Source organism: Filicampus tigris, chromosome 6, assembly GCF_054856515.1.
Source record: "Filicampus tigris isolate MCC_2025a chromosome 6, RoL_Ftig_1.0, whole genome shotgun sequence".
Classification (NCBI taxonomy): Eukaryota; Metazoa; Chordata; class Actinopteri; order Syngnathiformes; family Syngnathidae; genus Filicampus; species Filicampus tigris.
In genome coordinates this window covers 14,583,740-14,602,244 of record NC_141222.1, presented here as the reverse complement: position 1 = coordinate 14,602,244, position 18,505 = coordinate 14,583,740, and the positions used below count along the sequence as shown (strand labels likewise).

At 40.3% G+C, this 18,505-nt stretch overlaps 1 protein-coding gene across 1 annotated transcript; it reads left to right on the top strand.

Moving 5' to 3' along the window:
• Positions 1-3,582: 3,582 nt before the first annotated feature.
• Positions 3,583-16,097, top strand: mttp (microsomal triglyceride transfer protein). The gene is made up of 18 exons (XM_086034270.1): positions 3,583-3,788; positions 4,689-4,876; positions 5,011-5,154; positions 6,789-6,896; positions 6,974-7,090; positions 7,181-7,320; positions 7,830-7,980; positions 8,301-8,458; positions 8,592-8,760; positions 8,852-8,959; positions 9,062-9,274; positions 9,562-9,773; positions 9,869-9,966; positions 10,372-10,493; positions 10,586-10,813; positions 12,253-12,377; positions 15,055-15,225; positions 15,303-16,097. Exons 1-18 carry the CDS (start codon positions 3,728-3,730, stop codon positions 15,448-15,450), a joined length of 2,661 nt encoding a protein of 886 aa, XP_085890396.1. The 5' UTR covers positions 3,583-3,727; the 3' UTR covers positions 15,451-16,097.
• The last annotated feature ends 2,408 nt before the right edge of the window (positions 16,098-18,505 follow it).

Here is an 18,505-nt window from a genome sequence, read left to right as displayed (position 1 = left end):
CTTCTGTAAAATGTCATCCTTTCCATATAGCACATCCTTTTCGTTGTCAATTTACAGCTCAGTGTTAGCAGAGTGGTTAGCACGTCTCTCGAGTATTCGGCTTCCTCCCACGTTCCAAGAATATGTTGGTGTAATTGAAGACTTTAAATTGTCCGTAGGTGTGATTGTGAGTGTCAATAGTTTATATGCATGTGCCCTGCAACTAGCTTGTGACCATGCACACCCCGTTCGCCTAAAGTCAGCTCCAGCTCACCTGTGACCTTAATGAGGGCAAGCGAATACATAAAATGAATTGCCTTTCATACAATAGATCAAGGAAATGTAATCAACTGTCCATTCTTAATGTAATTAATGCACCGGGAAAGTGCAGTTTGAGTACAAAATGTATGTGAATGCTGAAGAGCTGATGTTCAACGGGAAGGCTGTAGAATTGATTAAAATGAAAGAAACGTTGAGTGTGACACTAAAAAATGTAGTATTTGAATGATAGAGGTGCATTTGCCATTAATATGGAAAATGTGGACTTTTTAGGATCGTGCAAAGAGTAAAGAGACGTAAAGAATTTCAGCTCAATATTTCGTATTATCAAATCTACACGGAACATGCTCTCTGCACTTTTAAAGTGACCTGGGGGAATGAAGTGAAGTGACCAGTAGTGAAGCAGCTTTGAGGCAGCCCAATACTGTCATCTAGTGGCTAAAATTATTAAATTACAAATAATGTGCACACTTTATACAGTAAATTGTGTGTCATCTTCCACACCACTTATCCTGTACAAGGTCGCCGGGAGGTTCTGGAGCCTATCCCAGCTGACAATGGGCGAAAGGCAGACGACCCTGAACCAGAGGCGGAGCCAGAACGTGGTTAATGTGTGGGCCTGGAAAAATCAGGGTGGGCCTGAATATTTCTCTCATTGAGCACAATCCTCCTATCCCGACACATTGTATATTCAAATTAAATGATCAACTCAATATGAAGTTAAGATCTTCCTTATACAAGCACAATTATGCCATTCTTAATATTCAGTAAAATAAAAAACACAAATTCAAAAATAATTTAGCGAAAATTTTAAAGTATATATTTTTTTCATGAATCTCATTGGGTGGGCAGTCTGTCAATCTGGGTGGTTCTGTGCACACCCAGGCCCACCCATGGCTCCGCCCCTGCCCTGAACTGGTCGCCCGCCAGTCGCAGGGCACACACACAGACACCGTCACTGAGCGGGAACCGATTCACACGCTGCCCGCACACAACACAAGCGTGTGTATCATCAGTGACCAGAGTACAGTAAATTAAGAAATGGAATTTAACGACGACGCTAGTTGGATAGCAGATGTCAGCAAATTGAACAAAGAATATCGAACAAACTTTGCTGTAATTGGAATCGTGTAAATAATCAATTTATGAGGAGTCGTGGATAATGTGTTCATGAATGTCTTCATGCATAACTGATAAGGTGAGGTTGCCGTATGAAAAGCTAATTGTCTAACATAGTTCAGCTAACATTGTTTTGTAGTGTTCAAGAATAAACGAATCACTGAAATGTATTTATGTTTTTACACGTAAAAATAAATACTGGTATTAAATACACACATTATTTTCAGGGGTTAGTTAAGATGGTGACTAATGTTTTCATTTGGTAGTGCTCAAACTGAGGCACTCAGTGGAATTTAGTACTTATTTTTAAATCAGTTTTAAGTGTACTGTAAACAGTTTTGAAGTCACTGTGTAATAGTAAAAAAAACGCAATTTTATGACGTAAAATTCACGTTGCTATGTCGTTCTGTGTCACCAAAGCACTTTGCAGAGAACAGATGAATCACAATTTTCTACAACAGAGATAATTTGTCATTTAGATACACATTTGATAAGAATAGCTTTGACCTGCAAACCACTGACGTGACCTTTGTTCAGATGACAGAGCATGTCTTTCAGGATTGTTATTATTTCAAGCAATTTCTATCACCATATATTTGAATACTTTTGTTCCATTTTTATATGAAGTTTTTTTTAAGTAAAATGTTGGTAAAACAACTGCTCAACCACTGCCTTATTGTTTTTGTGGTTCAAACATTTTTCACCCTTGTAATACTTTGAAATTCAGTTTTTGCAACCTGTAGGGGCAATCAATTGCGTATCTGAAAAATAACATTGGAATTCATTTCCTTAGAGTTACTTCCACGATACCATTCTGTCTTTTTCGGGATTTTTCTTTCCCTTTCCTTCTCTCATTTCATTGTTCAAAAGGTAGTGTGACACAGGTCATAACATATTTCCTGAAGATTACATGCAGCAGATAACGTGCAGAGGATTAGTTTGCACCTTCTCATGTAGTCCTGCCAAGACAGAAATATTTATGTATTTGTGATGCTGTCAGCTTTCTTGTACAATATGACAGACAATTGTAATGTAATACAGAATAATTACTCAAGTATTGTGTACTTCAGTATTCCCATGATGTAATGACTACACAACAAAAATATGTTTTTAAAGTAAGTATACTGCTGTGATTTATGACTTCAGTTTGCATAGATGTTGCGTGTGTATAAATACGGTACATACAATTAGGTTAAAACAGAACTAGCCGTGTACTTCAAAAACATAATGATGCCCATTGTGTCAAAGTCTGTCTGTTGTTTAGCTACCATGATGTTGCTCTTTACACCACGAACTAGTCAAGACTGAATCAAGAATATCTCTGTTGGTTGCACCAAAGTCATGGACTGTACGGTATTTTGTGTCAACAGTTTTAATACGTTATAATCTGTCACTCAATTCTCAATTGACAGAATCAACAATTAAGGAGAGCGTCGTTTTTTTTGTTTGTTTGTTTTGTTTTTCCTGTGGTTTTTTTTTGGCCTGTAGTTGGCAGGGACAAGTTCCAGTTCAGCGTGACCCAGAATTAGCTAAGCGGTGTAGAAAATGAATGGGTGGAATTCAGAATAATGGGTGAGCTCTTTGTAAATACAGTGGAAAGTAATTCATATTAATTGAGGCCTCGCTCCGGATACACCCATGAACACGTTGATTATATCCCCTGTGACTTTGTGTTTGTTTATGCATCTCGTTTCAACACCAGACTAAGCACACATAATACTGTCCTAATTTCCCAAGCAACTTTTAAGAAATTGCTTGAAAAACTAAAAAAAAAAAAAAAAAACTTTCGAAAGAGCTGTAATTTGAGTCAGCGACTGGTTTCACTCAGCACAGACCTCCTGCCACTTTGCAGCAACAAAGTCACAACTGTTCCACTGAGAAGAAAACAAGACATTTTCACATGAGGACGTGTCTCCACATCTACTAGGTAAATGGACTCATTCACACTTTTGCCATTTTTTTTAAATGCAAAATGAACAAATTAGCTTTTTGTATTCATTTGCTAAATATAAGGTTTATGACTATCAATCAGATATTCCCATTTCATTGATTGAGCACATGATCTCATGGCCAGACGGGCGGCCACTGGTGCTTGAAAAGGGGGTCCTGGCTGCACCAATCAATAGCACAAGTTCCTGTCAAATCTGTGCTCATCAGGTTAATGATTTGCTTGTTATCTCGCATACTTAGTACTTGAGCGTGGAGTTTGGAGTCTGCCCTCCCCTCCAATAAAACATAATAGGAGAAGCTTTGACTTTCTTTGCCTCTTTTTGGCCCTGTAGTGCCACTTCACACACAGAGACACTTTTGTGTGTCACTTCCATTCATTTGGCTGCAGAGTGAACACACAATGTTAACTATTGCTGTGTTCTTGCTTTATGCAGCCTCCTGTGTCGCAACGCCTACCAGTGGTGAGTACTCTGTTACTCTGCTTAGTATGGTTGCTCTGTTTGTGTGTTTTTATTTGCAAATTTCGGATGTTTTATTCTATATGCGGAAGATGCCACTTAATCTGGCAACTTAATTTGACCGTGTGTCACTGTAATGTCATCTCATTGTCAGTGGAGATTCTTCCTGCAAATAAATGAATATATGTGTACGTTTTGTAATGACATCAAAATAACTTTGATTGGGTGCTCCTAGCTGATCTTGCAAGACTTCTAATTAGCTGGAGCTTTGATTTGTCCAAATCAGTGAGTGGTGATGCAATCATATACTGACACGTCAGTCCATCCTCACTCATTTCCAGACTCATATCTGACACTAAGCTTGTCATTAATAGCACAGAGGAGAAAATGCTATCTTCTATCAGGGTGAACACACCCAGTTAAATGGCTGATTGAATCAGCTCAGCAATGGCAGAAAACCTAAGTTGTGGCAAATGACAAGTGAAACACGTTTGGAAAAGGAAAGTTGCACTGTGCTGTGCTGAGCGGTTGCTTAACATGATCTAGATAGGAGATGCCCCTCAAGGGTGTTCTGTGGCGCATTTTTATTCAATGATTTAAACTTTAATCCTAAATTATTCATTGTTTTAAAGACTCTTACCAAAGTTTACGACTCACAGTTTTTCCCACTGTTAAACTGTAAACCTAAGCCTTAAAAGCTAGCAAAAATGTGATCTTTTTGTCTGCAAACCAAGTTCATTTTGGATGGCAAATGCACAGGAAGAAAGTAAAAGCTGTAGACATTTGTCAGTATGCTAATTGGAATTATATGATCGGATGATGATCAGTCGTTTGTGTCTATTTACAAATTGAACTGACTGCTGCATTGTTTGTTCATAAGCTTTGGTGGCTGTGTTTCTTCAGGTGGTGCTGCAGGACCCCAACTAAATAACAACCAGCTGTACAAATTCAGCTACAGCACCGAGGTGCTGTTGGACAGGGCGAGGGGGTCGAAAGGGGGCAGTGCCGGTTACAAGATCTCCAGTGATGTGGACGTCAATCTGGTGTGGAGAGATCCCACCAACAAGGATGAGCAGTTGATCCAGCTGAAGGTAGTCGCCTTGTTGTTTTGTTTAAAAGAAAAAAAAAAAAAAGCAGCGCACATGATTTCATTTGCTTATCGTTGAATACTAAGCTTCAAATTACACAAACACAATTTTAACCTGATTCCGTATATGTATGCTAGATCTCCAATGTGAGAGCTGAGCCATTGTCCAATCGATCTGAAAAGAAGAATGTCCTCCATGGAACCACCATTGAAAGTCTAATGGGCAAAACCAGACTGGCAGCCCTGTCCAAGCCTTTCTTTGTGCACCTGAGAAATGGAAAGGTACTCTTCAAAATCAAAAGATTACATGACCATAAAGGGATCTGTATTCATAGACAGCGCAGGCTGTGCTCCAGTGTAAAAAGTGGCGTATCCTGATTTTTGTGACAACGCAAGCCTCGATTCACTTGTTTGGGAAAAAGCAGACTAAATAATCACCCTACTGGCCGCAACACAGCTATGGATGTAGGTGAGCGATCACACACGGACACGTATGATCTGGGTGAAAGGCAGTCTCCAAGTTCCCACTTCAGATCTGTGAGCTCGCTATAGCCAACTTTATATTATCCGCCAATGAAGGTTTGCTTGCAGTTCCTTAAGCCCTTATCACACTGCACTTATCAGGGTTGTCAGGGTTCATCATCAACAAACCCATTCATTGTGTATGTGGTGAGGGGCAAGAACCACAGAATACAGTGTTGCTGGGTGGCACAGCACAGCAATGGACCTAGAATTAAAAAAAATAAAAAAATAAACATTCGAGTGTAGCATTGGTGACGTCAGACAAATCCTCCTGAAGGAGAGGGTCTGACAGTAATTTAGTGCTCTTTTGGCCTGACTTATTTTCAGGTAGCAGCATGAGGACAATGTGGCATGAGATTCTAGTTAAGGTAAGCCTTTTTAAACTAAAAAGATAATCTTTTCCAACCAACCGGGACTTGTCAGTCAACAAGATTAGGGAACGAGGATTTTGGGTGCAAGTCCAAGCGCAACTGTTTTTGGTCTCAGTTTTTGTAAAAATAAATTTCCCCCAAAATGCGACATATACTCTGGAGCATATGTTTTTTTCTTCTTCATGATACATTTTTTTGACTTGTGTAGTTGTCTCTGTTGGCAAAATGCACGCAAACGATGCGCCGGGTACAGTCAGTGAATGAGGGCGAGGCAGCCTCTTCAAATATCCACGTTTTTAACCAATTACAATAGCTTGTAAAAGGGCATCCAGGGCCTTTGCAACACAAACTATCTTGCAAACCCGATAAAACGACATCAAAGATTAATTAAAAAAAAAATGTGGAATGGGACCTATAGAGTATCGTGCATGTCATGCAGGTAACTAAGTGGGTCTCAACTGCCCAACACCACAATCTTTATTTCACAACAGCTTTAATGTGTTGAGTTTGTGGAATAAAGTTTGAAAGAGTGACACTAAATGGGCTTAGCACCGTTCTTCCCAGTGGAGGTTATTAATGGAAATTTAAGGGGCCAAGAACACACACACAGGACACAAGCAGTGGATGATCTATTTCTGGTGTCCTATCTGATGTTGTGGTTGAATGCCAAATAAATGACATGCTTATAGGGGACACTGTAGAATGATGTCATTTTTTTGGCATGACATGGAGCCTAACCAGAAAATATGATATTAGTTTGTTATGTGATATGCAGTGCTCAATATAAATGAGTGCAAACCCTTTGAAAAGTAAGCTTTGTATCCGTTTCTCTGTGAACACATGAGCAATTTTCAAAATGTTATCAACATTGCAAGAAAACCACAAGAAAAACACAAAATAAATTTGTTAGAAAAAAATACATGTGCGCGAGCCCGACCGCTGGTTGCTACATGTGCAGGTCAAAACTATAGCATTCGATGTTCGAAATTTACACAAAAAAAAAGCTTAATGTTTGTGCTGCAGGTTAAAGCGTTTTATTCCTACTGGACGGAGCCAGCCATCATCAAAAACCTTAAACGAGGGGTGTCCAGTTTACTGCAAGTGCAGCTCAATACGGGAAAAGTTATTGAGGTAAAAGTTGTAATCAAACACAAAATTTTATTAGATGCGCTTTTGATGAATTAACGGAAGTAATTGTGTGGGAACAGAATGATGTGTCTGGAAGGTGCATGGTTGCATACAAGGCGGAAAACAACCAAGTGACCCGGACAAAGTTCCTGGAGTCGTGTAAAACGGCGGAGACTGGATTCACCACACACAGCCAGGTCAGTTAGTGGACAACCATCTCCCCCAGGATTCATTCTACTGATGTGTTATCAACACCCCTTTCATGGGCCGTGGCTTCCCCGCCTCAGGTTTTGGGCGTGACCCGGAAAGCGAGCTCCGTCACCGTGTTCACGCTTGAAGATGGTTTCATCCGCTCGGCTGTGGCTGAAGAAAAACACTGGCTGATTGTCAATGCCCACAGGTCTTCGGCTGCAAAAGTTGTGTCCAGGTAAAGGGTTAAAGGGGAAGTCAACCCAAACATATTTTTTTCAAGAATATGTTCTATACAAGCCCACTAGTTGAAATAAGGCATTCTGATAAATTAGAGTTAATCCACCCGTTTTTAGCCATCTCTGGGGTTGGCCATTTTGTAACTTCTGTCGACTGAAGATGACATTACAACTATTCAGGGCTCAGGTAACGACCAATCACGGCTCAGCTTAAGAAAACAGGTCAGCCGTGATTGGTCGTTACCTGAGCCCTGAGTAGCTATGATGTCATCTTCAGCCAACAGAATTGACAAAATGGCCGCACCCTGAGATGGCTAAAAAGGGGTGGATTTTGCCGCTTAACTCATATTCCACAAACGCAATATTAATCAGAATGCCGTGTTTCAACTAGTGGGCCTGCTGGGAGCATATTCTTAAAAAAAATATGTTTGGGTTGATTCTTTAAGAGAAAATGTATTAACAACGCAGCCTCGTCGGGCAGACGCTAAAGTCTTTTCTGGTTTCACAGGCAAAGCTTCACACTGGTGGGGACAGAAGCCGGTCCCCTGGAGACCGCTGGAAAAGATGCGGCCGTGGTTGTCAAGTCCATCGATGCCAAGATAGCGGCCGTCGGTATCAAAGCGGAGAATATCAAAGCTCAGTGCAAGACTTGTCCATCAGTGAGTGATTCTATTCTTATGCAACGCATGCTTTTGCAACCATTGTATGTTGTTGTGTATATACACATGGTTACTGCGTATATTTACAATGGTTTTTGATTCTGAATGTTTGCTGTTAATGTTATACATTAACGGCTACATTATGCCGCCGTCTCTGTGTGACCTATATCTTTGCTGCTGTAACGATGAAAATTTCCCCACTGTGGGATCAATAAAAGGCCTTCTTATTCTTATCCAACCGATAGACATTCAGTTAGTTCATCTTTTCTTGTTATTTGGTTCCGTTTCCTCATTAACTCACTTTGTCTTGTCCCTCTCAGCTCTTTGAACACTGGCAGGCTCTACAGAAGAAACTGGAGCCGGACAGCTTGTCCAAGGCCACGGCCCCTCGCAGCTTCCTGGCGCTTATCCAGAGCATTAGGAAGGCAACCAAAAGCGATATCCTCAAAGTGCTGAAGAGTGCCAGCAAGACATCTCTGTAAGTAGCTGCAACTCCCCTCCAAACTTTCCTTTAGCTTGTTTACTTCCCCCTGATTTAATCGCTCTCATTCAGTGAGTTAGCAGCTGATTTGAGATTGCGTATTCATTCCAGTTTAACCGTTTAATTGTAGTCCTCAGGTGGTGGATGCTGTCACTTCCTCCCAAACAACAGCATCTTTGGATGCCATGATTGAATTCCTCAACTTCACAGATGCCAAAGGTCTGGTGCTGCAGGAGAGGTTCCTTTATGCCTGCGGATTCGCCTCACATCCTAACGAGAGGATGCTCCGGACGCTGCTGGTGCGTGTGTCAAAATAAATAAATAAACAAAGATACAAACAAAACACCGCAAACTAAACTTTGTTGTGTTGATGCCGGCGTTCTGGTACAGGACATTTCGAAAGGAAAGATCGGCAGCCCCGACATCAAGGAGTCAGTGGTGATTATTTTGGGAGCCCTGGTCCATAAACTGTGTCAGAAAGGAGGATGTAGCATACCGGTGAGCTGCAAGGAAAAGTTAAAATTACAACGGTTCTATAATTTTAGGCTGTACAGAGTTTGTTTAGTGCTTCTGTCCAGCTGATGATCTTCAAATTCTCAGACAGTCGTTGAGGTCAAGAAGATGATTCTGGAGGGGCCAGACAGCACTCAGGAAGAGTCCGAGGTCCAGATGTTCCTCTTGGCTCTGAAAAACTCTCTGCTCCCTGAGGCCATTCCCACCTTTACCAAATACACAGAGTCAGAAGTGGGCGCGTACAGCACCATCGCACTCACCAGCCTGCAGAGATACGACGTCACCCTCATGACTGATGAGGTAAATGATCAGCGCCAATTAAAAAAATCACCCTGATCCAATACAAAATAAAAGGACTGTAAATCTCAGCTATTCACGAAAAGTAAAAAATTGCAAGTAATCGACACACAAACTATTATCCCAAAACAAGTTCCTATCATTGCAAAATCATCTTACATTACCCTTAAAAATAAATGGTTCGCAAATTCGATTTTGGAAAAAATGCACCAAAATGGAGACAACGCTTCAGAGTATAGGTTGGTAGGTGAATATGCGAGGTATTACTGCATTCATTTCTGTGATTTCAGGTCAAAAAGACGGTGAACAGAATTTACCACCAGAATCGACGGATTTATGAGAAAAACGTGCGAGCTGCCGCTGCAGATGTCATCCTCAGCAGCAATCCCTCGTACATGGAGATCAAGAATCTCCTGTTATCCATCGGACACCTGCCACATGAGATGAACAAGTACATGTTGTCGAAGATCCAGGACATCCTTCGCTTCAACATGCCTGCCAGGTGTGTATTGGAACAACACAATTAAGAGTGAATGTTGCTCAGTGCGGAAAAGTAATGTGGAACAAATATATATATGGTATTACAATTTCTTTCAGCAAAGTTTTGAGACAAGTCATGCGGGATATGATTTCACACAATTATGACCGGTTTTCAAAATTCGGGTCATCATCTGCATACTCAGGATTCATGGCACGTAAGTGGTTGATTTTATAAGGATTCAGAACTTTTTTATTATGACAATTTCCCCGTTACTGTATATGTGAAAAACAGCTTTGACAAAATGTGATTGTAGTTCATCCCAAAAATGTGTGATGGAGTTCTTCCACACTTAACCCCTCCTAGCATACCTTTCTGGACCATATTTTCCTTACAGAGAAGGAGTTGGGAAGTGCTTTGTTGATTGATGTTTTATATGATTAGATCTCTTTTTCTATAACTTGGTCCATATAGTATATAATGTATTTATTCATATTTTGTTCAAAGTCTCAAATATCATAAAGAGCAATTGGCATGAAACCTCTATAATGAGACCAAAAAAATATGTGCACATTCCTGCAAAATTAGTACTGAAATGGTTGGCATAATTTACTTTCCACAGGATCTGTTGATGTCACCTCCACATACAGTTTGGACATTTTGTACTCCGGCTCTGGAATCCTGAGAAGAAGCAACATGAACATTTATGGCGCTAGTAAAGGAGCAATGCTACACGGACTGCAGGTTTGAATAATCATCCACTTTGGCTAAACATAAAAGCCATGTTTGGCAATCAACGTGTTTTGTTTGACTTGTTTACTTGTGTTGTGGTCCAGGTTGCGATTGAGGCGCAGGGTTTGGAGTCGCTCATCGCCGCCACACCGGATGAGGGCGAGGGAGAACTGGAGTCGTTCGCCGGGATGTCGGCTCTGCTGTTTGATGTCCAGCTAAGACCTGTCACCTTCTTCAAGGGTTATAGCGACCTCATGTCCAAAATGTTCTCCATGAGTGGGGAACCCATGAATGTAGTGAAGGGTCTCATTCTGCTGACTGATCATTCTGAGGTAAGCAACGAACACACGTAGGCTAATTGGTCCGTAAGGTCAACAGTGAAATTGTGGTATGGATCAAGAGACCTGCTGTTTGTTTCTCAAATTGTGGCTCAGTTGCTTAGCTACGGGGCCCCTAACACATTCGCAACAGATTCAAACACCGATGAGATGGCTAAAAACAGGATTTTGCTGCCTAACTCATATTCCACAAACACAATATTAATCAGAATGCTATGTTTTCGACAAGTGGGCCTGATTAGAACATATTCTTGTAAAAAAGAAAAATAGGTTTGCTTCCCCTTTGATGAATGTTTTGAGAACCTATAACAGCCACGACTTAACTCGTCATCCTTTAGTTGGTTGATCAGGCTATCAGGTATGTTTGGCATTTTTAGGTTCCACAATCATTGCCACTATGAGCGTTTGAACCCTACCAAGAACTAAACGAAGAAACTGGAAAATGTATCACTTGAGCTTGTGTTTGAATCTGGTGCATTTGTGTTAGTATCACGCACATTACAATCTGGACTGTGTATGCTAGTATCTGCTGTAAATGTATTAATATCTGGTGTACATGGGTTAGTATCTAGTGAGCATTTAGTAGTATTAGTTAGTAGTGCATGCACTAATGCACTTGGATGGGTTAGGATCTGATACGAAGGCTTTAATCTGTCTAATGTGGATGCATTCATATCTGATGTAAATGTGTTGGTAGGCTATTGGGTGTGGATGCGTTAGTATCTGGTGAGCACCTGTTAGGCTCTGAAGCGGATGCGTTAGCATCTGGCGAAGATGTGCTAGTATCTCGTGCTCATGCATTAGCATTTGATCCGCATGCGTAAGGATCTGGCGCGCACGTTTTAGGAGCTGTGCGGGCACATTAGTATTTGGTGCAACTGCACTTGTTAGCATTTGGTGAGGATGTTATTTCCTGGTATCGCTGTGTTAATATTGGTGTATACAAGCTAGTGTCTGGCGCACAGGCATTAGATATGGTGCACGTGTTGTTTTTTCTACAACGGCTACATTCTTAATGGCGAGATAATATGCAACAAAACAGTGCAAAAGCCAAGAAAATTCTTAAAGTATAAAAAGTATCTTACAAATTTCTTTAAAATCCACATCATTCTGAAAATGTTCAACCACAGAGTTTTTTTTTTTTGTTTACTTGTTGGTTGGTAAATTGCTAAAAAAATAACTTAAAACCATAAATCATTCATTGCTGCATGCGTTCTCAATCCTGCATTGTTTTCATCTGACCTGTCTAAAGGCATGGTTTTTTTTTTTAAATGTCATTAATTTTGGGGGGCATTTCAGTGCATTTCTGAGAGCGTTACATATTTCTTACAGTTAAACATTGAGATCTTGAAACATGGGTGACTGTGTATTTGATGTCAAGGCACAAAAATAGCTATACTTCCTTTGCTTATTGTCTTCCTTTTCACTCGCAGGTCATTCAGTTGCAGTCTGGTCTGAAGGCAAGTGCAGAGTTCCAAGGAGGCTTAGCCATCGACATCTCTGGCGGCATGGAGATTAGTTTGTGGTACAGAGAGTCCAAAACCAGCGTAAATAACAGGTAAAGTCCAGAAAGCGTGCAAGGAAAGAGTCCAAAGTCAAAGCAATGCCTTTACATGACGATAACACACCTCGTATACATAATCCGTGGTATGTTTGTTAACAACTGCATACAAGTGTGATGGAACACCTCTGGAGACCCCCATGGCAATTCTTAGAAAAATAACCTTTATGGTTGTTTCAGAAGTTCCAGCCATGTCACGGCGCCTCAAATAGACGCGTGTTGATGTTGGAGTCATGTGAACTCGCTATAAGTGTTGTCTGATTCACTTGTTCCACTTCACATGTTGGAAGTCATCCAGTATTGTGCTTCACACCTATCTTGCTTAGAGGGTTTGCATGAAGCGTGACGTCAGTCCTGTCTGGCTCGCTATTTTAGAACATAATACACAACAGCAGGCGCAGCTATCGGATGTCTTGGGTGGGATTTGATGGTGTGTAGTGCCACTGCATTGAAATGTGCTGCGCCAAATCACTGTATATTTTAACAAAGTAGTTGCAGAAGTCGAGTGTTATTTATGATGCATTTACTGTAAATGGCTGCGATTACTGTATGTGCGGTTGTGCAAAAATATCAAACAAATAGTTTTGTGCGCTATGTTGGTGTGGATGCTTCCAGAAAGCAATGTGGAAGTGGAGGGTGGTTTGTCTTAAAGCGGAAATCAACCCAAACATATTTTTTTCAAGAATATGTTTCTAGCAGGCCCACTAATTAACATTAACATTGCTTTTGTGGAATTGGAGTTAGTCAGCAAAATCCACCCCTTTTAGCCATCTCAGGGGGCGGCCATTTTGTCATTTCTGTCGACTGAAAATGACATCACTCAGAGCCCAGGTATCGACCAATCACGGCTCAGCTTCAGAAAACAGGTCGGCCGTGATTGGTCGTTACCTGAGCCCAGAGTAGTTGTGATGTCATTTTCAGTCAACAGAAGTGACAAAATGGCTTCCCCCGGAGAAAATGAGTGGATTAACTCTTATTCCACAAATGCAATATTTATCAGAATGGATTGTTTCAACTAGTGGGCCTGCATAGAACATCCATCCATCCATTATCGATACCACTTATCCTCACAAGGGTCGCGGGGCGTGCTGGAGCCTATCCCAGCTGACTTTGGGCCGTATTCGGGGGACACCCTGAATTGGTTGCCAGGCAATCGCAGGGCATACAAAGACAAACATCCGCACTCACAATCACACCTAGGGGCAATTTAGAGAGTCCAATCAACTTACCATGCATGTTTTTGGAATGTGGGAGGAAACCCACGCAGGCACGGGGAGAACATGCACTGCATAGAACATATTCTTGAAAAAAATATGTTTGGGTTGACTTCCACTTTAAGGTGCTAGTTTGTGTTCACGAGCAGAGCTTCTCACTGTTAAAGCGAAAGGGGACTTGACCTGCGTGTGCAAGCGAATGGCAGAGGCAGGTGAATGGATCAACATAACTGTGCCTCTTTCACCCTGATAATAGACTGACGGCCTATCTATAGACACAGAACAAACCACACACACGCATCTTTGCCAGGGCATGCCCCCATGGCCAAAGTTACAGACAGGTGGATTTTTCAATGGAATCTTATGCGTGTTGTTGCACGTATGCGTGAAGTTGCACGGAAGGAGAGCGAGGCAAACAAAAAGGGAGAACGAACGCAAATCACAGGCAGCCATTTTGTTTGTACATCGACATTATCAATTGTGGCGATCTGTGTTACTTAGCTAGGCGCCATCCATTTTTGAAATGAAATCAAACACTGCCGAGCAAGACAAGGATTCACCTGAGACAATCCTGAACAGTAGCAGTCAAGACACTGGCAGCGGCTCACGCCTTTAACTCAGTGACTTATATCATCATGATTTTTGCTGTCAAAATACAATTAAAATTGCATTCATCCAAATAGCATACAAATATTTGTTTAGGCAGAACACTGGCCTACTGGTTAGCATTTCTACCTGACAGTCGAACAGTCCCGGCCTTCACGTGTAGAGATTGCATGTTCTCCCCGAGCGTGCGTGGGTTTCTCCGACTTCATTCAACATTCCAAACGACACGCAGATGAATTGAAGACAAAATAAGGGGTGGGAAAAGTATAATCGGCACACCCATTGTTTCCATGATCATGAGTCCTATTTATTATATTCATTTAAGACATTGTTTCATAGAATTGGTTAATTATAAAGTAAGAGGAACTCAAGTCAAAAATGTTCGAGTCTAAAAATGCTATTGTGATTAATATTGCATTTGTTGAATATGAATTAAGCAGAACAATTCACAGGTCTTTATCCATCTCAGGGGGAGGCCATTTTGCATCCCGGTGCCTAACGGATTCAGTAATGACTGTCACAGCTCACCTGTTTTCTCGGTTTGGTCATGTGATGTTCACTAGCTGAGCCCTTCTGCGCTGTGATGTCATTTTCAGTCAGCAGCATAAGGCAAAATGGCTAAGATGGGTAAAATCAGGTTAATTTTTGCTGCTTAATTCATATTCCATAAATGCACTATTAATCAGAATTCTGTATTTTTGGGGGGTTTTTATCAATAATTGCTGGTAGTGTTTTGAGTTACGTTTTCTTTGGGCCTCACGCAGTCATAAGCATGCAGAATGCAGATGATACAGTAAGTGAATGGAAAAGAGGAGAATTATTTTCACCAAGCCTGCCTCTGTGGTGCTTTGCAGGGGAGCGTTAGTGGTCTCTGGTAATGTTACACTAGACATGGACTTCATGAGTGCCGGTTTGGAAGTAAGCTTTGAAACAGAGGCCTCCCTCGACTTCATCACGACAGTCCAGTTCTCGGAGTATCCTTTCCTGGTGTGCATGCAGATGGACAAATCCACCTTTCCCGTCAGGTAAGAGAATCCCCAATCAATTGAACTCCCTCCCCTCCGAAAAGAAATATAATATCCCAATCCTTACGACTTTTCAGCGAGTACGTCATGAAACACGAGAGCCTGTCATCAGGGAAAAGCGTGGTGATGCGAAAGAGCAAGAAGCTGCTCGTCCCCGGCTCTGAATTCCCGCTCCACAAGGAAAACTCAAACATGTGCAAAAAGGTTTTTGACTCCAGCTGGTAAAGGAGACACCACTAACTCCCGGGAGGAAACTTCCATGTTTGGGGCATTTTCTATTTCTCCTCTGTGAGGTTTTGGTGCATTTCAGCAAGTATATGTCACACCTCAGCTTCATGCCGTGAAACACCCAAAGAGACAAATGTGGTGAATGTGTTTTTTTTTTTTTTTTTGCATATGCAATGTTTACATTCCTGTGAGTATTTAAGTAATCTGACTTTTTGTTTGCAACTGAGACTTCTTGTGTTGTCTTGTTATGGCTTTATTTGAAAATATATTTATGTTGGGCACATAACAGTATAAAAATGGGTTGGATATGTAATTGTTAGATCAATCCCACCAAAAATCTTATTTTATTAAATGTGTGTACTAAGAAGGAGCAACGTGTCACCCTTTCACATTTAAAAATAGTATGGGCCCATTTAATGTATGGAAACAGAATGTACCATAGTAGAAATATGACATTCACCATTATGTGTTTTACACTGTACTTGCAAGATCTGGGGTAAAAAACAACAAACTACAGTTTAAAAATGTTTTTATATAATTGCCCTGTAAATGTTTGATGAGCAGTTATGACCTCATTGCCATCTTTGGAGATCACTTTGTTTTAAATATAATTGGATGGAAATAAACATACACTGGTAACTCCATGTCTGTTGACATACTGTATATTTAGATTGGATTTTTTTTTTTAAATCAACAGTACACTCAGTAAGTTCTTACCTAATGCACCTCCATACTGTTTGCACATCCATATGTAGTAGGCCCACAGAAGCTTCTTTTTTTTTTTTTTTCCTTTTTTTTTAGTATGTTAAAGGAAGGCTTTGTATTGGCCTGGTTGTGACACACACTAGTTTATCCAGGTGAGGAAATACTTATTTTTTTGTATTCTGACATCAGAGCCCCAATTGGCATCCAAAACCAACAACTGAGCCTTGTTGCAGATTCTTTGAAAAGCACAGAGAGCAGCTGGGGGCAGCTGCCAGTCTCGTTGCTGCCATGGCGACCAAGTAAACACAGTCGCAAACGCTCAGGTTAAACTTAAGCCTCAGCCGGGTGATGTTTCAGTGTCACCACAAAGCTAAATTTGCATGCTGGCAAGCCAGCACATGTGCTCCTCTACCGCTGCCATAAATCTGGATGATTGCTTTTAACACTCACTATGAATTCATTAATTTGATTTTTTTAGCCTTTCAAACATTCAGTCGCTTGAACTCAGATGATGAACCAACAGCATGCATATAGATTTTGTATTCATTATTATACAGCTGTACTGGTATTAAAAAAGTAATAAATAAATAGTATAAGGATGTATGATATTCCCTCATTGTTTTTTGATGCATTTGCTTAAATTTGTTTGCTGTTTTTCCAAATTATTTAAATCTGGAATTTAGCCAGAATTTAGTTAATATTCAACAAATTCTGTTAAAATACTGTATGTATTTTCATTTATTTATATATTGATTTATGTTTACATATTTTATGTTGTTAAATTATTTCTTGCCACCACTACGTAATTCTAATCATTCAAACCGGCAACATTTATGTAACACAAGTACATTCTAATACATTTTTAGTTTTGTTGCTGTAAGAAGTATTAAATAGCTCACCTTTTCTGTGAGCAAAGGATAAATGTAAAATGTGACTTTATAATTTAAACCCATTAAAATAATGCAAACACCTTCAGTAGCTTGCATTTTGAATTTATTCCAGAGTTATGTAGGCTTGTCAGTCTACACTCATTTATATTCAAAGTCAAACATGGGGGTACAGCACTTACTTCTCCTTTCAAAATGTTTCTCTGCTGTCATTCCGACCTTGTGTTTTTTCCCTGCACATGCCACACAGCTCACACTATGCAATGGAACAACACCATCACATTAAGATGTCATTACAAAACAGCAGATCCTCTTTGCACTTATTTCTAACCATCAAAACTTCCAACAACCCTCTTTGTTTGCAAGCAAGTGTCCATATAGACTTTTTTTTTTTTACTTGGTATTAAACCATATAGTCAACTGCTTTGTTTAACCTTTAAGAATGTTTTATTCATGTTACTTTGACAGTTTAGGGGAAAATAATCCAAAAAAATGTGCCTGCAATCCCTATGTATACAGTCATTCATCACTGTCAATGTTGAACAGAGATAATCCAAGTGCATTTAGGTAAATTAATATTCATTAATACAAATTATACAACAGATTAAAAATACACATGTAGGTATGATGGCCTTTATGTTCATATCATAAATACAACAGGTTCAATTGAGAATCATTCTTATCAGGGTCTAAATTCATATAATCAATGTTTTACAATAAATAATCAAATAAGAAACATTTGAGCCACAACTTGGCATGAAAGCATACAGAGCAAAACGTCTGCAATGATTTTCTTTCCTCTAAATTGATCAATACAATTTATTTGCACAAGTCCCGAATTACAGATTCCACTACTAAGAATTGCGATTCACATATGCACGTTTTGTGCAGCGTTGCACTTCCTAATGCATCCAGTCAAGTTGCAATAAAGCGCAACCTAGCCATTCTTCAGACATCCTTCCAAAATATTACACACACTCATACAAACTCTTAAGTAGGGCAATTTAAATAAAGTTGTGTATCTTACACAATGACGGCAAATAGACTGACCAGCAGATCCAATTACCTTTAATACAATGGGTTGGAAACCTGCTAAAACAACAGTCCGGATTATTCCTACACGAGATACAGGCTGGTGTTTGTAATGGCTCATTGTAAAGTCAAAATATTTTATCAGAGAAAAATATCTATGAATGAAGTAATCCGAGATGTGGTCAGAGAACACAACTGTTAACCAACGATTGGGGGTGTTAAGGATTGTTTGTACAAGTTGATGAGAATAGTGTCCACTGTAAAAGCACACTAACGGGCTTGTTCTCACAAGAATGTTGTAGGAAGCGCAGAATCCGCCGGCCTGTGCCTCGATCAAATTCAGCAAAATCGCATTACACCTCCTGCGCCACAACTTAGACCTGCTGGTCTAAGGTCTAGTCTACTTTCTGGCACCAAATCGGCAGGTG